This window comes from Artemia franciscana, unplaced genomic scaffold (assembly GCF_032884065.1).
Source record: "Artemia franciscana unplaced genomic scaffold, ASM3288406v1 PGA_scaffold_218, whole genome shotgun sequence".
Lineage (NCBI taxonomy): Eukaryota > Metazoa > Arthropoda > Branchiopoda > Anostraca > Artemiidae > Artemia > Artemia franciscana.
In genome coordinates, this window is record NW_027062647.1 from 827345 (window position 1) to 847846 (window position 20502).

Below are 20502 nucleotides of genomic sequence, written 5' to 3' on the forward strand. Positions count from 1 at the left end.
CGACCACAAGCTTGTCGTCTCTAACCTTAGACTACGCCTTAAGGCCCAGAAAAGTGATCACCGTCCCCCAAAATTAGACCTAAATAATCTCGCAAACTTCAACACGTGCCATGCTTATACTGTCTCCATCTCAAACCATTTTGACTGTCTGGGTCAAATTACAGAATCTGAAGAAGCATGACAACTATTCAAAGACGGTGTATTGCTTTCGGCCGAAAGTACTATTGGTCGTCTGAAGCATAGAAAAAAGTCCTGGATATCGCCAGGAAACTCTAGATGCTATTGAACAGCGTCGCAAAGCACGCCTAGCGAAGGACATGGTTACCTACAGACGTCTAAACGGCGTAAGAACCACAGAGACAGAAAGCTGTTCACCAAGAAAAAGGCCGGCATCTAGAGGAGGCCACCAGAAAGGCTGACACATGCGCTCTATACAAACACCTTTGGGATCTTACATATGGAGAGCCATCCTCCCTATGCCCTATCACATCAAATGATAGAAATATGGAATATGGACTTCGTCTTAAGGAGCACAGGAAAGGCAATTGGAGACCAAGGAATTAAATGGGGAGGAAGAACGCTCCTGGACTTAGATTATGCTGATGATTTAAGCATATTAGATGAAAGTGTGAGCAAAATGAATGAATTTTTAGAGGTTTTACGAGTTCAGGGTGCTAAAATAGGCTTGAAAATTAATGTTAAGAAGACTAAGTCAGTAAGGCTGGTAATAAGTGAAGATGAACAGGTGACATTAGGTAACGAAAAGATTGATCAGGTTGGGAGCTTCAGTTACCTTGGTAGTATTATTAGTAAAGATGGTGGGAGCAGTGAAGATGTTAAAAGTAGAATAGCTAAAGCTCAGGGTGTTTTTTCACAGTTAAAAAAAGTTTGAAGAATAGAAACATAAGTCTACAAACCAAGATTAGAATATTGGAAGCTACAGTGATGACAGTGATCAAGTATGGCTCTGAAACATGGGCAATCCGAAAAGCAGATGAAAATTTACTAGATGTTTTCCAGAGAAATTACCTACGGATTGTTCTGGGTACCCGGCTGACTGACCGTATTTCAAACAGTAGGTTGTACGAAAAGTGTGGTTCAATCCCGCTTTCTGGGGCTATAATAAAAGAAAGGTTGAGATGGCTAGGCCACGTTCTACGGATGAAGGATGACAGATTACCGAAGATTGTCCTTTTTGGCCAACCGTCGGGGGCTACACGGAAAGCAGGTCGTCCTTGTCTGGGTTGGGAGGATGTCATAAATAAAGATTTAAAGGAAATGGGAACTTCCTGGAAGGGTGTAAAGAGGGAGGCTTTAAATAGATTAGGTTGGAGGAGGAGCGTGCGTAGCTGTGTTGGCCTCAGGCGGCTTGGTGCTGCAGTTACTAGTAGTAGTAGTAGTAGCAGCAGTAGTAGTAGATAGAAATATTCTCACTGACGAGAGCAGTCAACTGTCTGCCTGAAAGGATCACTTCTCTTTACTTCTAAACCTGGACTGTGTTAGCCAGCCCAACCCTGACCTTCTTCAAGTTGCATCTAGAACCCCTGAGGCCCCGTGTAAAAGTGTGCAACATCCTTTGACCTCTACAGAAATCCTGAAATCTTTGAAACAGATGAAAAAGAACCGAGCCCCAGGAGTATGTGGTATTCCTGCAGAACTGCTGAAATATGGCGAGCAGCGACCCTTCTCTCGCTCCAAGTACTGTTCTTCATAGTATTTAGTACAGAATGGATTTTTAAAAGACTGGCGAGCGGGTATTATTCTGCCTCTCTGGAAACGGAAAGGCAGTCGCAGAATCTGCTCCAACTATCGTGGCATCACACTCCTCTCTGTGCCCGGGAAGCTCTTCGTTATGACCCTCTTGGACCACTGTTCCACTTTCCTCAGAAGCCAACGAAGAATCCAACAGGCTGGCTTCATGCCAGGACGGTCTACCGTGGAGCAAATATTCACAATCCACCAGCTGATAGAAAAGACTCGAGAATTTCAACAAAAAGCATATGTTGCCTTTGTGGATTTCAAGGCTGCTTTCGATTCTGTCCACAAGGAATCACTCTGACTCATACTGAAGACATCAGGACTACCAGCAAAGTACTTCAACCTTTTCGAGCGGCTCCACGAGGGGACTGAGAGCTGCGTGCAAGTCAATGGTAGACGCAGCCCATCTTTTGAAATCAATATTGGAGTCCATCAGGGCTGTGCTGCTGCTCAAAAGCTATTTAATTGTGTCATCAACTACATTATGACTCGGACCATAAGCTGCCTCCAGTTTGGGTTGCATTACGGCGATAGAGTACTTTCAGACGCTGACTATGCCGATGACCTTGCTCTTGTCTCTGATTCACAGTCACATTATTGATGAAGCCTTAAAGATAGGGCTATCGATTAATTGGCAGAAGACAAAAATGATGTTTGTTGAACCCCATAACTCACCGCCCGCCAGTCCTAATTGTCCGTAACAAACCAGGTAAGATTTTTGAGGAATTTACATACTTTCGCTCTATCATCTCCAATGACGAATCAATCCTCAAAGATCTAATGTACGGAATTGCCTAAATCTCAGCAGAAGTGAGAAGACTAAGTTCCCTTTGGAGGAAACTTTCTATTAGCCATAGGACCAAGATGCACATATACAATGCTTCGGTGGGATCCATGCTTCATTACAGAACCGAAACCTGGCCAGCCATTCAGTCTGTGCTTAGCCCCGTAAATATAGCCCAAACAAATCATCTTCGCCGCATTGAAGGACTACGCAGGCACGATTTTGTTAGCAACGAGAACCTCCTGGCGTTAACTGCTTAAACGCCCTTCTCAGTCCAACTCGCCCAACGAACACTACGCTGGTACGGACATCTCCTTTGTATGCCCCCCGACACTCCCGAACGAACGATTTTGACTTTGATCCCGTGAAGCACGGCGGGAAACACCCAAGAGGTCGTCCACCAGCCAGATGGAAGGACACGACAGGTGCCCTCTTAGCCATGACAAAAATTTAGGAGGACGTCCACATCCTCGCAAGAGACCTGTCTAAATGGAGGCTCCATGTACTATCACTTTCGACGCCGGAAGCATTTTAGCAGGAGAATTAAGTCAAGCAAGTCAATTAATGTATCTAACTATGTAATCTACTTCTTGCAAAAATAAAAATTACACCTCTATATACACTAAACCTGCTTTTAGCAATTTTTGTTTGAATGAGTTTAGTTAAAGTTTCCTCTAAATAACAAGGTACAGTCTTCACTTCAAAAATCCCATTCATAGTCTTCCATGTTTCACCTGTAACTTCCCAACCGTCATATCTCAGCAGGCTTGAGAGGGGGTTAGTTGCCCTCCAATCACATTCAACTATTGAAAAGGGCAATAGCCCCTTCGATTTCTAATAAAATGAGTCTTTTTCTTAAGTTTCTATGACAACAAATGGCCATTTCAAAATTTCTATCAGATAAATTTCGCGAAAATACGAGCTGTGGATTGGTATCCACCCTCCGGTGCCTCTGAATCTCGAAAAAGGCGCTGAAGCTATCAGTGTCTTTTTTTTTATGGAAGCAAGATTAAGGATGTATGTTTATTTGTTATTTTGTTTTTTTGTTTGTTTTTTTCCAGGGAGTGATCATATCCACCCAGTAATCAAGGAAGATTGGGAAAGTGCTCATTTTATCGGAAATCAAAGTTATATTGCCCTTTTTAAGTGACCGAAGATATTAGAGGGAAGATAGCCCCCCTCTCACGCTTATTGTTTTACCTAAACTCCCTTGATAAAAATTTTGAGACAGCCATTTTCTCAGGATAGTCGAAAAATCTAAAAGCTACGTCTTTGAGGATGACTTGAACCCCTGCAGTCCCCGGGGAGAGGGCTGCAAGCTATGAAGCTTGCCCATTGTTTACATATAGTATTGGTTATTGGGAAGCATAGAGACATTTTTGGGTGGAATTTCTCTGGTGGATTGGGGGGGGAGTATGTGGGAGGATCTTTCCATGGAGTAATTTTTCGTGGGTGAAAGAAATTTTCCATGGAAGGGAAGCTGGATTTTCCAGCATTATTTAAAAAATGATCGGAAGTCCCACTAAAAAAGATTTCACCGAACTGGGATTCTACGCATAGAAATTCCAGAAACTAATACTCCGTGGTCACTTTTGTTACTTTAAAAAGGCTTTGGGACTTTAAATTTCAGTCTTTATTGCAACCCTTCCTAATTAAAGATGATAAGCGACTCGATAAAAAATAAACATACGTTAGTGACTATTCTTGAACTATCCCCAAAATCTCCCATTTTGTAGTTAAAAGCTTATAACCACTCTTTTATGTTTATCAGACATGTTTGATTTCCACATTGCAAACAAAAATTTTACCTATCTTTGGTTGTATTCTCTCTTTTCATGAAAATACATTTTTTTGGTATATCAATAACTATTGATAATTTTTAATTCTTATAGACAGTTATTTGACCTCACGGCTCATAAACTTGTACTTCTCATTATTTAAAATCCGCATTACATGATTTTTTGGACATTTTGTATGTTTTGAATGTAGACTTAAACAGATTTTATTTTGAGTGAGTAATTTTTTCTCATGTCCATTGTAATAATTGTATCAAGTATACACTTATTTATCTTCAGTATTTCTTGGAAGCAAATTTGCTTGAGAATAACAATAAGAAACAAAACCGATCAATAAGAGGACAAAACAATAAATAGTTTAAACAAGAAATATGAAAGCGAAAACAAAACAAATAAGTAACAAACTGGCAAAAATCCCTCCTTAAGAACTGGTAAACACATTGATAGAATAGTCCACCGTTTTTGGATTGTTAGTGTGGTAACATACTAATTTATTAAACAAATTTATCATTTTATATGGGTACTATTTATTACTCTTCATTCTTGAAATGAATAATTCTAGACTTTGTAATTATAGATTATTTCTAAAATAGAAATTTAAATGGTGAATAACCAATTTGAAGATTATTGGGGGTCAGCATTGTTTCCCTAAAGCCATTAGTATTTGTTCCTAGTGCCATAAATGTACATGACAAAGTGTCACCAGTGTTACTACTGATGGTACTAGGGTATGGTATCGTGGTCGAGACAGTACATGGTCTCTTGTGGGCTATTCTGCCATCAATAATTGTAATTTAATAGGCTGACAGAAATAGTCTTCTCGCCACTGATTTAAGTCCTCTGCGCTATAGTGCCACAATCAACTCTAACTCCCCGCTGATTTTATGAGGTCTGCTCTTGTTGATTTCCAATAAGCAGTAGGGATACGACAGGTGGGCTGTCCTTGGAAATTTACGTGCCGTACTATTTAACCCAAGGTGTCACTATAAGGGCCAAAGTCATCAGACTAAAATTTGACCAACTCAAAAGGACCAACATCAAATTTGCTTCCGAAGGGTAGAAGTAAAACCCATGACGAGGCACAGCTCACGGAGAATGACCAATCCTGACCCTCGGGAGTTGGTAATGCAAAGTCACGCCTTCTCTCTAATGTATGAACTTATCCTCTCCTCCACCCCAGTCAAATTTCACTCGTATACAACCATTCAGAAATACTTTTTGGTTTGGAGTGACTCATCCTAACTGCATAATTTCTATTCAAAGCTATTTAGCCAGTATTTGAGGAAGTGCCAAGAATACTACGTGACATGAAGTTAAAAGATTACGAAGTAGAACGAGCATTAGAGGGGGGAGGGTAAAACAAATAGGCCTAGAAATGAGAATAGTTTGATTTAGCGAAATAAAACTACCGAGAGGACATTTATCTGATAATTAGGGCCACGAGCCCCAAAAGCCCGATACTAAAGTTTTGGCCCTTATTTGTCTCACTTTTATTTGAATAGGTCCTTTTACAGACCTTCTTGCCACTTTTGCAAATGAGACAAAGGGAGTGTCTTCACTTGTTTTTTACCAAATTGTGTTCCTTGTACGCTCGTAGTTGTTGTTTGTTTGATGCACTCCTGGGCAGGCTGCCCACTGCGCAGGTCTCCTCGGTTTTATCAGAGAATTTCAGAGTGAAAGGTGTTCCATGTCAAATTTAAAATGTTAGCTGTCTGGCTGCCGTTCTGCCATGATCAGGAGTCAGACAATTAAAATAGACATCTGGTTTTTGTCACAAAGGTTAGAAAGGGTTCTTGAAGATTCTCAAAGCAAAGTCCTTTCAATCAAAGGGACAGTTATATTGAACTCCATCCAATGTGTCACTTTTGAGCCTTCATATTCACATTGCAAATACAACTGGCTGACGTGACAATTTAAACCCATGAGCTTGGCTTGCAGTATATACACGTACGCATACACAGACATACCGTTAATGTATAATTAATATATGTATACAATATAAAAATAATATAAAATAATATTAATATATACAATAATTAATACATAATGCAGCACTAAGTGTAGCTTAGTATCTACAATATAGTGACAGAAAGCTTCCACAGATAATTCTTAGCCCATGGTGGTATACTTTTGAGTGTAAATGTACCAAAATACTTTGAGCAAGCTTTTTTCAGTGGCAGTCTCTGCGTCTCATAATTTTTATAATGCACGAATGTATGCCTAACATCCTATTCAACTTTACAGACGTCACATAATATATAATTATTGACTTCCATTTAAATGAAATACTCCTAATTCAAGCATGGCCTGTTCTAAAACTGAATATACTGAAAGCCAGGTGCCTGACTGGAAGGCATAGATTAGGAGGTTGGGTACCATAGTCACAGAATTCAATGATCTTATTCTGAGACCTCTGAAAAAAACCTCTTTATGCTTTTCCTTTAATGACTTCTCATAATGACATAGGATATAATTCACTGAATACTGACATAATAAATTCTCTTCATACCTAGCACTCTATTATGCTAGCTTATCTGCCAGTTCATTTCACCTAAAATCAAAATGCACCGGTACCCATGTTGCTACAATCTCAAGTATATAATCTCACCCAATTTCATCCATTGGTTTTCCTGCTGGCCTGAGACCAAACATCAAATGATTCAGTACTGAGAGTGAATCACTACAATTCAAATATTTATCTTTTGGTAAAGCACTTTCAATAAATTCAAGCAGTTTGAAAAATGCAAAAAACTCAAGCGAAAAGATTGACTCTTATACACCCTTACTACGCAAACAATCGCTTGTATGCTCTTATTATAATAAAACTTTCACGTTATCTATTATCACTTTTCTTACCCAGTTTTATTCTTTTATTATAGTACAAGAGAGTTGAAAAAAAATCTACTTACGACTCTTAGGCTTTGTTTTACAGATTCAAATTCGGCCAGTATCCCCTCCAGGTTTGCATCAAGCTCTTCCGTTGAAAAAGCTCCTGAAAATTGGAAATGAGCACCATTTGTCAAATTTGATATGCGTTGTAGCTGATTGGCTGTAGTTAAAATACCCGACTCTTGACTAATTATTTTGATTCCATTTTCGGACGCTAAAGATATGACATGGGGCTCCAAAAAACCCTGTCGATAATCGTTACCTGCGTGGCCTATGACATACACTACTGCTCCAGCAGGAGCACCGTAATCCGATACTATCCGAATGGCTTTGTCAATAGGATACGAAAATGTTGAGGAAGTGTCAGTACTTTGAGTTACAGAATTTAAAGCACTTCCAACAGCACTAGAATCTTCTAAGTAAGTAATTGGAAGTCTTACATCAAATTTAATAGTTGTTGCACTAGAATATGTTGCAAACCCAAAATGTTTACCAATAAATGACTCAGAGGCACTAAGAAGGTGACTTTTTATAACTTCAATGTCAGCATTCGGATTAGTTGATAGTCCAGCATCAAAAATAGCAAATATCACAGGTGATGAAATTCTTTTAACTATTTTAAAAGTTGTTGGCTTGGTAACGGTGCTGCTGCTTGGAAAATCTTCACTATTTTTCATCATGGTTTCCCAGACGGATTCATAATTGCAGAGCTGATTTTGTTTTGAGGGAACAGCTTTTCTGTGATAAAGTGTATCGTCAAATTCTAGAGCCTGAAACATAATAGAGTTGTACATAATTTCTAGTGCCGTACAACCCTTCAAAGTCAGTGAAAGCTTGGGGATTCTAGAAAAGTAATAAAGTAAAAAAGTACATCAGAATATTAGAAGAGATAGCAGCTTGTGCACAGATATGCTAAGAAATATTTAGTTTAGCAGTAAAATAAGTTTTAGGTAGAAAATTCTTTGGTTCTGAGAGTACATTGCGAAGATACTATAAGTGCGGCTACTTAAATAATCTTACACTGAAAGCCTCTAAAATTTTTCTCAAAGCTTATGGCTGCACAAACTTAAAAACATTATATAAAACTGTAAAAAGCAGGACACATTAAATAAAGGATTTTGTTAAAACAATGAAGTTCTAAGGACAATAGGGAATATTTTACACTATTGAAAATTACAAGTTTGATACATATGAAACAAACCCAAGAAGTAAGCCAGCTTTAGAGTCCTGTTAATTGCTCGTATCTTTTACACTTGCCCTCATTATGTAATAAACCTTCGACCACTCCATCTGGAACACCAGATATTTCCACATAATTGACCTTTACCAACCTTCCCCCATCTGAAATATATACTGCCCTGCTCTAATTGAGGGTTTACCACTTTTCTTGATATTTCGATAAAGAGAACAAGTTATTCATATTTCAAGAATTACATCCTAACATTTTAAGGAAGGAAATTATAAACTTTCTTTCTCCTGATATTCCTCCTAAAATTTATCGCCTACGATGCTAGTTAGTGGGTAAAAATTAGTAAGTAAAACAGATTTTAAATCAAGGATTTTGACGGGGATGGTTTATATAACAAAGAAGCTGGATTAAAATAACAGAAAAAAAAATTTGAAAAATTAGATTTTCATTGTCGCTTATGCTGATTCAAAAGTCTTGGCACCTCCAAGGTCTAGACATGCTTTCTTTGCTAAAAAAAAAAGACTTTTAAGTGTACACAAACGAAAAATCTATTTTATTTTCAAATCCCTTTTCTTGCTTTCCTTGTGTATGGCTTGAACTTTTGCTAGTTTTCAAGTCTAACTAATACGGTGCTAATTAATACATGGGGATGCTCTTAAGTCAAAATAGATGGTCCAATAAATATTGTCTATTTCAACGCATTTAGCTAAAGCAAGAAACTCAGGTCTGCGTTCAGATTATTTTTGAAGAGGTTAAATTATATTGCATACCCCTCCAAGAATATGTATCAGATATTTATTGTGTTTTAACGGTTGGATAAGCCCCAGAAGAAGTGTTAGATCCAAAGCTTATCTTCATAATTGGGCCGCAATATCTCACCAGCAAGAATATTATGGCGATATTTATTTGCATAAACTGCTTGGATTAACAATGTAATTATCTTTTATAAGTGTCAATTATTTACAAGATTTGTTTATTTTTCCTCTCCATCAGTTATTTTATTGACAGTTTAATAAATTTTTCTGCTCTCAAGAAGAGAGGAGACTATGGTGAGGGTTTTTCCATTCATGATCTTTATTTTGATGATGTGGTAGAATAGTTTAAAAGCAAATCAGAACTTACGCTTGGAAGGTAATGGAAAGACATGAGTGAAACTGATGTAGCATTGTCTTCATTCGGGAAAAACCGGCAGTCAGCCTCATAAACACCAGCTTCGCTTGTTGTGCAGGTAGTACCGTCAATCCTTGTAACAGAAACAATAATAAGGGTATAGAACTATTTTTTTTTAGATTAATATACGAGTTATGGTTAGAAAATAAAAGCTTGTCGTTCAGTCCATGTTGGTGGTAAAGAAAAAGAACTTTAATAAAAGAAGTCATGGTTAAAAGACCTAAGATTCTCTTAGCACATTCGTACTTTATACCGAGGAGCAAATAATTCAAAAGGAGACGTAATTGAACCTTGCCAGTAGAGTTATAATAGTCTACTTAACAGTAAATGCCCCATCTCTTATAGGCCATAGAGCCTTTGTGGGAAAGACTTGTGATTGTGATAATGATTTGTTTTTGTTTGGTTGAAATATATCTTATATTTTAAAACTCAGCAATAGACTTTAGAAATAATTTGACTAACACTAAGAAGATTAGCTACTGTGAGATTCTCAACATGTTCACGTTTCATAAACCAGCAATTTTTGGCAGGGAGGGTGCTTCAATAGTATTCTATTCGAAACTGTAAAAGTTAATTCAGATATAGGTTTCATAACCTAACAGTTCGTCTAGTTTTGCTTAGGTGAAATATCACAGCACTAATTACACAAAAAGTGTGCTCAGGTTCATCACTTATTAAATTAAATCACAAGTTTATTCAACCAAAAGTAAGGGGAAAAATCAAAAATTTAGACGATCAAAATTATCACGGACATGAGAAGGGGATGCTTCTCATCAACACCTCGCTCTATACGCTAAAGTTTTTTAGTAGTTTAAAAGAAAAGCTTCTTATTGTTCTAATTAAACAACCTTTGTGTTTCAGGAGTCGTTCTTAAGGAACTGGGATAAAATTCAAACTTTAGAGTAAAGAGTAAAGCATTGAGGAGGAGCCAACCCCCTCATATACGTAATAATTTCTGTTTTGTTAAGTTTTAATCTTGTTTTAAATTGAAAAACCTTGTTTAAACAAAAATTTCTGATCATTTTTCAAAATAGAGTAGAGAAATATGGCTCCATCTCCATGGAAAAATCCCTCCTCTTCATATGTTCTCGGACATATGTCCGAGGAATTCACCTCGGACAGTTCCCCTTAACATCTCCACGCGTAAAATTGAGTCAGCAAACAGAAAGCACGATATAAGAAAAATTTTGTGTTGGAGTCCTGGCAAATTCTTCCTGAGCCTTAACAAAAAGGAAAAAATGACTAATTCAGAGCGCAAATAAATAGCCTTAAGAAATTGAAAAGGGATTGTTGATTTAGCTTATATCATGACTTTATAACTAGTTAAAAACGACTTTTTCAACAAAAACAGTTTCTCGATCGAAAAAAAAGGCCACACTAAACCAAAGACCTATAGCAATAAATTCAATTAATAATTCAAGCGTTCAACGAATACAATTATAATCAATAAACACACAAAGAAAAAAAAAACAGAAATTGAACCATACTGAAACAATTTTTTACCCAGTTGTATGTTTTTATTTGTCACGACATTAAAAAGACCCTCCCAGATTTCTACTCTGAGCCTCCCTTGAGAGTTGGCAAAGAAATGACTTTACTTGCCCTTTCAGGCCTTTCATCAGTCACGTTTAGTTTGGAGTCAGTAATTTTTTCGATTATTCTTTCTTCATTGAAGTCTCCTTAATTAGAGGAGTAAAGGAAACAAGGTTGTGCAGATCAGAAAAAAACAGGCTGCTTGGCTGTTTTCTGGTGACATTATTTAAGTGGCCGGGGTTGTGTGAAGGAGAGGCAAAGAAAAATTTGAATCTTTCAACCAACAGAATCTCTGACTGTCTTGAACCAATTACAGAACTAATATTAAACAAGTTTCCTTTTTTCCATTATAAAAACCAAGTTTAAACAATTGCCATTTTACATTATTTACGGTCCTTGACCCCGAGTCTGTAAGTTTCATGTCACCCGAGGAGAAACATCTTTTGGCTATTAAAAAAAAATTCAAAACTTCGACTGCTATCTTAGAAGTTTATGGAGGGGAGGTAACAAAAAGGGCAATGGATAAGGGTTAGCTGCACTTCGTTTCTTTTGACTCGTAAAAACGGCAATAAAAATATTAATTTCTAATCGAAGACTCAGAGGTCCCTGTGTTTACTCCTCCCTTGCAAACTGAAAAATGAATAATTGAATTTGTACCCTGTGAAAAAAAGAATTTAAAGCTATAGGACTTCAATATAAATATATATATATATATATATATATATATATATATATATATATATATATATATATATATATATATATATATATATATATATATATATATATATATTATATATATATATATATAATAGAGAGAGAGAGAGAGAGAGAGAGAGAGAGAGAGAGAGAGAGAAAGAGAGAGAGAGAGAAAGAGAGAGAGAGAGAGAAGCATTATTTAAGATTATATAAAATACAAACGTTTGGTATACACCATCGAGATCATCTTTAGCAGAATACACAGCAACCTGTTCGGTCCTTCCCGGTGGGAAGTAAAAATAGGGAAATCTGGAATCACCAGGAAAGCCATATTCTTCAAAAACACCCCAACGAAAGTGAGCCCATTCGTGAATGAATGCCTTTTCTGAAAATAAATGAATAATAAAAAGTAATATAAGAGGAGTTAGAAAGAATCAATTGGAGAAACACTTTGAAAGCCGTCAGTATGTATATTGTCAAATAGATGAATCTAATAGCAAGTATTGTATACTATCCTAGAAAACCACAGAATATATGAGTAGTCACCAATGCAATACTTCTACAACGCACATAGGGTGTATACTAAAAGCTGCCAGACCCCTTCAGATGCCGGTGCTAGTGACTATTGAACTATTATGTACACCTGACTGTTACGTAATACTTTTGGGGTGTTTTTCTTAATACATTAGGGGTGTAATACTTTAGGAGCATCGAGGGTCGCTTTCATCAGGCAAATTGACGAATTTCAGTAAAAGTAAATTAAGGCTTTGATATTATTAACTCGGGTAAGTATTTCACAATAAAGAAACATTTTTTCAACGAATTGACGATTTATTTTTTACAATAAATAATTGATTTGGGAGGTGTCTGTAAGCGACCTGAAAAACTAGACATTTTTTCAAGAAGTCTGATGGAGTGCATGGGATATGAGGGCAAAGGGGATGATTTGCCAGAGATGAATTTAACGGAAAGTGCAAAACATGTTCAAATTAGAGTTTTTAGGGGTCCGGTTATTTGAAAAACAAAAAATTTAACATCTATGTCAGGTGAATCTCAGCCAAAAGAGGTTCCTCCACCAGGAAGCCGAGTACAGGAGTGACTCCAATATTGCAAAGCTGCAAAAATGCGACCACATCTGTGCTCCCCCTGCAAAGCAGAGAAGATATATCCAATTTTTTGATTCCCCCTGCAAAGCCTAAAGACTTCATTGCCCACAAACAGATAAATCCCCTTAAGTAAAATTGCAATTATTTGAATCCCAAAGATAGCAAAAATAACAGAATTATGCCAGTGAATAGGGGGGCCTACCCCACGAAAATAGATGTAGGTACCAGTCTGTGGAGACGGATTGGTTGGGAAAGCCATCTTGCCGTTCAGGAAATTTCAAAACTCACTCTTGTGACAAGGTAACCTTAGATGTAGAATCCAGACTCACGGACGTGTACAATCCATTAAACTTGAATCGTTTTAAAGACAAAGCCAATGTAATCTCAGTCACACGCACAAAGAGATGTTAGTAATACCATGTAATTGGCAGAGGTTTTCTAGACATTGGGTGCAGAGGATTGTGATGTTATGGCCATGGTTGCAATTATTAAATAGCAAATAAGAAAATTTCATGGTTGCGCAACATAAACTATCCAGTTTGTCTATCACCAGAGGACGAGTTGGATATTAAAGATAAGAAAATGCGTTGGTTTTGTAAGAGAAAATTTGGTGAGGGTAATGGGAAAATGCCAGAACGTTGATGATTATTTGAGAATCAAATTATATCGCGGGGGGGGGGGGTCGTATCTTTTGTGGACTGGCCCACAAATCTTGTAGTTTAAATATTAAGCAGCAATACTTTCTACCGGTTAACATCTACGATACCAACTAGGAAATGAAATTCATATTATCAGTGTTTTCCCGTTTCTAGAACGGTGAAGTTGTGGAAGAAGCATTGGTAAATGGTTCTTTTTCTTATATCATACCTAAATCATCTGAGAAGCTTCTAATCTTAGATTTAAAATGGAAAACAATTGATAATGGTAATACCTGCATAAATAACATCCGTTTTTTAGACTCCTATAGTTTTTTCCCTGAATCCCTAAGTAAATTATTTCAAGTAGAGAAAGGCAACGATTTTAATAGTTTCACACTCCTTAAACAGCGCTTTCCAGATAATGAAATGCATGATGTATTGAATTGAATTTGCATATACCTCTATGAACACTACAGCTCTGCCTCGAGGCTAAGGGAGGAAAAACTGCCACCCATCAAAGCCTTTTTTAATTCACTTTACAACCGTCAATGCACCACTGCTGATTCTGAACTAGCTAAATAATTTTGAGCCAAGAGGGTTTAAAATTTGGAAGGGTTATTGTAAAATATACCTGGTAAGTGATATACTGACGGAGTGGGCTTTTTTATATGTAAAAACACGCAAACAATCTACTAGGAATTCGGGTCAGATGTTGGGTATTATTTTTCAACTCCTCATTTGGTGATGGATTTAATCCTTAAAATCAGTGAAGTGAAAATAGTTCTGATTACCAACGTGGATCATCACTTATTTATAGAGAGATCCACACGGGGAGAGTTTGTTTTTCAGGAAACCTTATCATGGAAATCGACCTGAATGGAAAACGCACCTATTAAAGGTTGGATGCGATTTTTCTTGATACGAACTCCCTTTATCTGTCAGCAATGTCTTACTAATCTTCGCATTGCGTGGATTACAAATAGCTGGACAATCCTTGCGATACAAATCTCCCCGATATTGTCACTGTTGAGGAGAATGAATCATACGGATAGTTTTTCAAAACTGATGGTGGAATACCTATGAAACTTCATAACTTGGTAAAGGATTTTGTTTTCCCGTGCATAGACAGACCCCTGTCTAAGAACTCACTGAGTGTCTTTAATATTAATTTGATAGAGGATGGCGGTTTTAATTCGATATCTTTAAAAAAAAAAACTTATTGCCGACCTTTATCCGAAACAGAATATTGTTGTACACCACGTTCTTTTTTGGCGGATGGTAGTCAGTGTTTTCAGGCTTACAAATATTCATAGAACCCTCCAGTTCGATCAAAAGCCCTGTGTGAAGACGCTTATTGACATCTTTGTCAATAAACAGTATGAAGCAGAGACAAAGGTTGAAAGTAGATCTTTAAACTAATTTTAAATTTTGCCGTTGACAAAATTTGGGAGAGTGTGTGCAATAGGAATTGTGACATTGTAACCAGCCCAAATGATAGTGCTCGAATCTTAGCCAATTGAAACTTTACATCGTTCACCATCATAGATTTCAATAGGGTCCTTTTACGAAGAAAAAGAGAAGTGATATTTCAAACAAAAACATTACTGCTGGCAGTCCGTTTTGGAGCTTTCAAAGAAACTCATGTTAGAATTTAATTACAATGTTTTTAAGCTAAATTGGCTAAAGGAGGGGCAAGTTCAAGTGATTAATGCACAAACTGCTTCAATCCTGTTACAAGTTATAACAGAAAATCTATTGGATGATTTGGAAAATGGTAAGCACATTAGCTCTCGAATGCATTAAACCAATTGGGATGAATTCATTTATCCAGAGCTAACGAGGCGCAAGGCCCCAAATAAGTTATTATTCCTATAATCGGAGACGGGGAGCGACTTAATTTACCACAGTGTGTTTGCAGGTCCGAAGTTTTACTCTGTAAACGCACAATGAGGATATGAAAAAGTCTACATGAGAGTGCCAACACACCATGAGAAGGAGAATTTCGACATTAGGGTTTATAGATACTGTTTAGAGAATAATTTAGTTCAAAGATGAAGGTCATTATGATATTCTTCTTAGAATTAATAAAGTACACGGTTAAAGCCAGGAAAAAATTCATTTCGGCCATATCAGACATGGACTACGTATGCACGGGCAATGTAAAGGCACTACCACATGGACAAACCTAGGCTCGGAACAGAATGAATATGTATGGTACAGACATCATATCAATATGGAGAAAATTCTATAGTTTGCGGGAGGAAGGTCAATCCCAAATTTTTTTTGTCAGTCCCCATCTTAACCGTGTTTTTATATGTTGGTGCGAAGCGGAATCGTTGCTGTTTTAAAAAGTGTTATAAATGTTGTTTTTAAAGTGCTAATATATTTTAATTCGACTAAAGAAATATAGTCAAATATCAAACGATGATTTTAATTCATTTTCAGAAAATACTAGCACACCGTGAGGTGAAGATGATTCGTTTTTTTAAAAGTAGCAAGAGAAGGCGTCTTCATATCAGTGCATAGGCTGTTAGTATACAAAAGGGTAGTGGACACTTCACTACTTGTTTATGCTCAAAACGCACAAGCTTTTTAACGAGTTTATAAGAGTTTTTGAGAAAAGAGTTTATGAGATTGCTGAAGCCAGAAGTTTAAACTTCCCTACCAAACTGACTCAATTCATTAGACTTGAAAATAAGCTAGCGAGTAACCACTTACAGAGGTAGTCAAGTAGAGGTTACCGATGTAACCAGCTCTTTCTCGACATTATAGAGTACACGGCAGTCATTATCGAAAAACGAAAGCCTCTTCCCCATTGCCTATATTACAAGCAGGTCTTTTGACTCTAGGCGAGTTTCAAAGACGTCAGAATAGTCCATAAGAGAATATTTTACCTGAAATCAGTGTTCTTAGTTGCAATGCAGATGTCACTCTATTGCACTCAAAGAAAGTTGATGAAGTTCCTAATGCTCTTGAATTCATCTTTGAGCAAGAGTCTTACAGGAAAATTCAAATAGATCAAGGTAGCGAATTCGTTAATCCACATGTAAAAAGGGTAATGTTGAAATACAATGCAATGCTTTATAATGGTCATCGTCCGATAAAGGCAGCTAGGCTGAACGATTGAAAGAGCTTTTCAACTCTTAATCTCAAAATATTATTCATTGAAAAAAACTGCGGCTTTTATTTATTATTAAGATAAAATCAAATTAATTAATATTCAGCGTCCTCATTAATCTCCGTCCAATCTTAGTTCTCTGAAAGTTCATCGGAGAGCCATGATACAACTGACATTTTTCTTAAGCAATATTCAAATGAAAATTAAGTGAAAAGGCAGAAATTCAATATTTGTCATAACGTTTGAATCAGTTGTTTTTGAAAAATGGAAATTCTTATGGTATCCTGATTTTTATATAGCATCAAAAGTCTTCGACACAAAATCTGTAACACATCCTGTACGTGATATGAAAGATAAAGAGATTCTTGGTGGTTTTTATGAGTATGAATTACAAAAAGTAAAAGCAATAGATTTTATCAGATTTAAAAGATATTAAATTGTCGAAATCACAGGGGTAACAGACAGATGCTTTTTCATTGGCTAGGATACAACTCTGATTTTGATTCTTTGATTGCTGCTGAAAATATCCACAATGCCCAATGATTTCTATGTAACATTCATCTCCAGTCTCTCTGACCCCCTCTATCATGGTTTGAATAAAAAAAGGGATTTTTTGAAAAAGCTTTCCCCCACTTAATTTGATGGAGAGTATGAAGTTACTCTTGTTGATTGTATTCTCGAAAATATATATGATATCCTGAGATACATATATCATATATATATAACATAAAAGTTAGACCAAACTATTGGCCTAAACTAACTAAATTAAAATCAGGTAGATTTAATTGAAATTAAGTAGTTGATGGCATCGAGTCATGGCTAATTATAGAAAAAGCCAAGACAGATAATCCCTGCGATGGCAGGTTGGGTCTATCATCCATCCGTCCATTGATCATTCCTAGGGTAGCACAAAGATAGATAGTCATAAAACTAAGGAATAAGACATCGAATTGATTTTGAGGTGACACGTGATGGACAACGCCCACTGGACATGTATGAAAAATAGGGGACTGAAATTTTCCAACACTCCTTGAGCCCCAGGGCAGTATAAAAATTGTTTTGGAGACAGTAATAAATCTCCACGCTCTTTTTATTTAGACTAAGCTTGAATAAGAATGTTGGGGGTGATTACACCCTTCCAATGGCAGATGAATACTTCTGACATTTATTTTAAAGCGTCATACTACATTCCTTTGCTTCATACTTTATAAAGTTAAGTACACTGATATATGAATGTGCATCAGCTACTATGAACGCGGGATGATTGGTCATAGTGTTGGTAGGGGAGGTGCTAGATGCATCAGCAAGTACATTTTAATGCCGAAATTTATAAACTCTTAATGAAGCTAGCGATAAACATGGAATGAGTTTCTTTGTGTTGGGGAGAGGGGGATATAAATGTTTCAAATTGTTTATGTGGGAAAGTGAAATTAAAGATCAACACTCACTAAACATTTATTGTAGACTGACCCAAATCTATATTAATATACCCCGGATTAAGGAGATTTGATAACACAGAAACTACGATTAGTAAATTAAATATGGATTCCGGTCAACAATATTGGTCATTATCTATGCACTGACAATAAATTCTAACATGGAATCACCGAAATGTGACTGGAAACTATTATACCAAAAAAAGAGAAGAACCATAACCGAAATTAGAACCCGGCTGAGTTGGAGTCCTGCAATTGATCATATTCTATCCAATTGACTTTGATTTCCGCATTCAACTGCGACAGACTTGTCTCGGTGGCAAATATCATGATTTTAACTTTCCAATGATTTGACAGACTTTAGTCTGGAACTTTAAAATAATAAAGGATTGCATTTTCTATTTTATTAACGTGAAAGGTTTTTTTTTTATTTAATATCCGTAAGCCGTTCAGCGCTTGACAATTTGATGTTGGATACTTGCTTTAAATTTTAAAATGCTATAATTTCAAACACATAACTTTCCGTTCTTTATACGGGTAATTTTTATTCTTTAGAGCGTATTGTTCTTTTTTACTAAATTTTTCAGCAATTTTTCGTGCAAATGCTTTTGCATGATATATGTCATTTGAAAAATCAAATTTAGAATATATTATAATATGTGTTCTTAAATTTTAGACATCCATTCAAAGATTGATAAGTCAATTTATTTGAACAATTTGCTTTATTCTAAACCAACGATTTTCCCCTATTTCTCCTTTTATTACTTTTATAAAATATGAACAACAAAAATAAAAGTTATCTTTATAGTTATCAAAGAGCATCTTTTGTTTTTAATCAATTTAAAATATAGAATAGTGTCATAAAGTAGTGTTTGAAAGAATACATAACTAATAAAAAACTAAGACAGGGATCTTACCTTTACTCCCAAATGTCTGAACAAATTGACCATCTCCTTCAACAAATTCCTTTGTCATTGATATGTAATCCCCTTGCATTCCACAGAGTCCAGAATGTGAAGTCCATGGACCACCACCAAGTGGACTGTCCTCAGCATTAACGACCCGAATATTGGCATTTTCAAATGTGATTCTAAAATAAGTTATAAAAAAATGCTTCTTAATGACTTAAAAGACAATAGTAACATAACAAATTAAATGTTAGCTTTAGTTTGAGTACGCTGAACAGTCAGTATAATTAAGGACAGATAAGCTACTGACAGTTACTGAGTCTGTATAGAAAATAAGATAGTAATTTATTATAAATATACTATTATATACTATTAGTATGCTATTATTATATGTACCATTTATTATAAATATACTATTATAAATATATTATTTTATTATAGAAATACAAAGCAAAATTGCTTTGATTTCATTGGCGTACGTCTGAGACATGTATTTGTAATTCTTTCAAATTAAACCTGAAGTACATGTCTGATATGGATGTCAAATAAACCCTCCTTTTGAAACCTGATTGGCTCTCCCTAGATCCTGTGCGAAGTTCTTAGACAGTAAAAACTCAAAAATTATTCAGCCACAAGATTATTTGAAAGAGACTTGACTGATAGAAACCTTCCGTTTTTTGTGATATATCTCTCTCATTAAATGAGCTACAAGACATTCGTGAATTGCGAACAGTATTTCAAAGTTCTTCTTGTATTATTTTTCGTGGTACTACCGTACAAAGGCTGCCTTGCAGTGTGATTTTTCAAAACCCAGACTTTAGTCAATGGTATATTATTGTCTACTTTATATCACCTATTTCTAATAATCAGATTTTATTGGTCCCTTAATATTTTGTCAGCAATAGCTACATTTTTTATCAAAACTATATAAGTCCTAGCCTAGAATTTTCAAAACAAATACTCTAATTGTTCTGCCCAGACTACGCTGTAATTACTATCTATATATTCATTAATAACAGGCTTGAACTCAAATGATTACAACAATTACCATCAATTCAACCAGTATTTAAGATTTGCATTGGATTTCAGAGATATTTCTGAAATTTACCAAGTTTTCTTGCTTTTTTTTTTTAATTGGTTCACCAATTCAGAGAAAATGCCCAAAAGTAACTGGTCCAATAGTCTCTCCGTTTTAATTTTTGAAATTCTTATACACTAAATGTAGAATATCTTAAGGTTTCTTAAATCCATCACAAATACCTAGCAGTTATTTCATTCGTTATATCTTTCATTTCTCTTCAGGAAAAGAACCTATCTAGGATTCCTAATATAAAAATATTCCTGAAAAATTAAAAAAAGTTATAGCTATTTTTTCAGACTATAATCAAACAGTCCGTGGTAACAAACAGTTAGTTTGCGACTCCACCCAATAAAGACTATGAAACAGAATTTTCAGAACAATAGATACATCAAAGAAA

The 20502-nt window shown here is 36.0% G+C and overlaps 1 protein-coding gene across 1 annotated transcript in view; it reads right to left on the reverse strand.

The window, feature by feature from the left end:
• The window catches only part of LOC136041410 (calcium-activated chloride channel regulator 1-like), an 84320-nt gene that overhangs the window by 54135 nt on the left and 9683 nt on the right, over positions 1–20502 (reverse strand). The window contains exons 3-6 of the mRNA XM_065726065.1: positions 19034–19206; positions 12041–12203; positions 9539–9659; positions 7248–7997 (exon numbers count right to left, since the gene is read on the reverse strand). Coding sequence (XP_065582137.1) covers positions 7248–7997; positions 9539–9659; positions 12041–12203; positions 19034–19206 — 1207 coding nt within the window. The remainder of the gene's footprint in view (positions 1–7247; positions 7998–9538; positions 9660–12040; positions 12204–19033; positions 19207–20502) is intronic.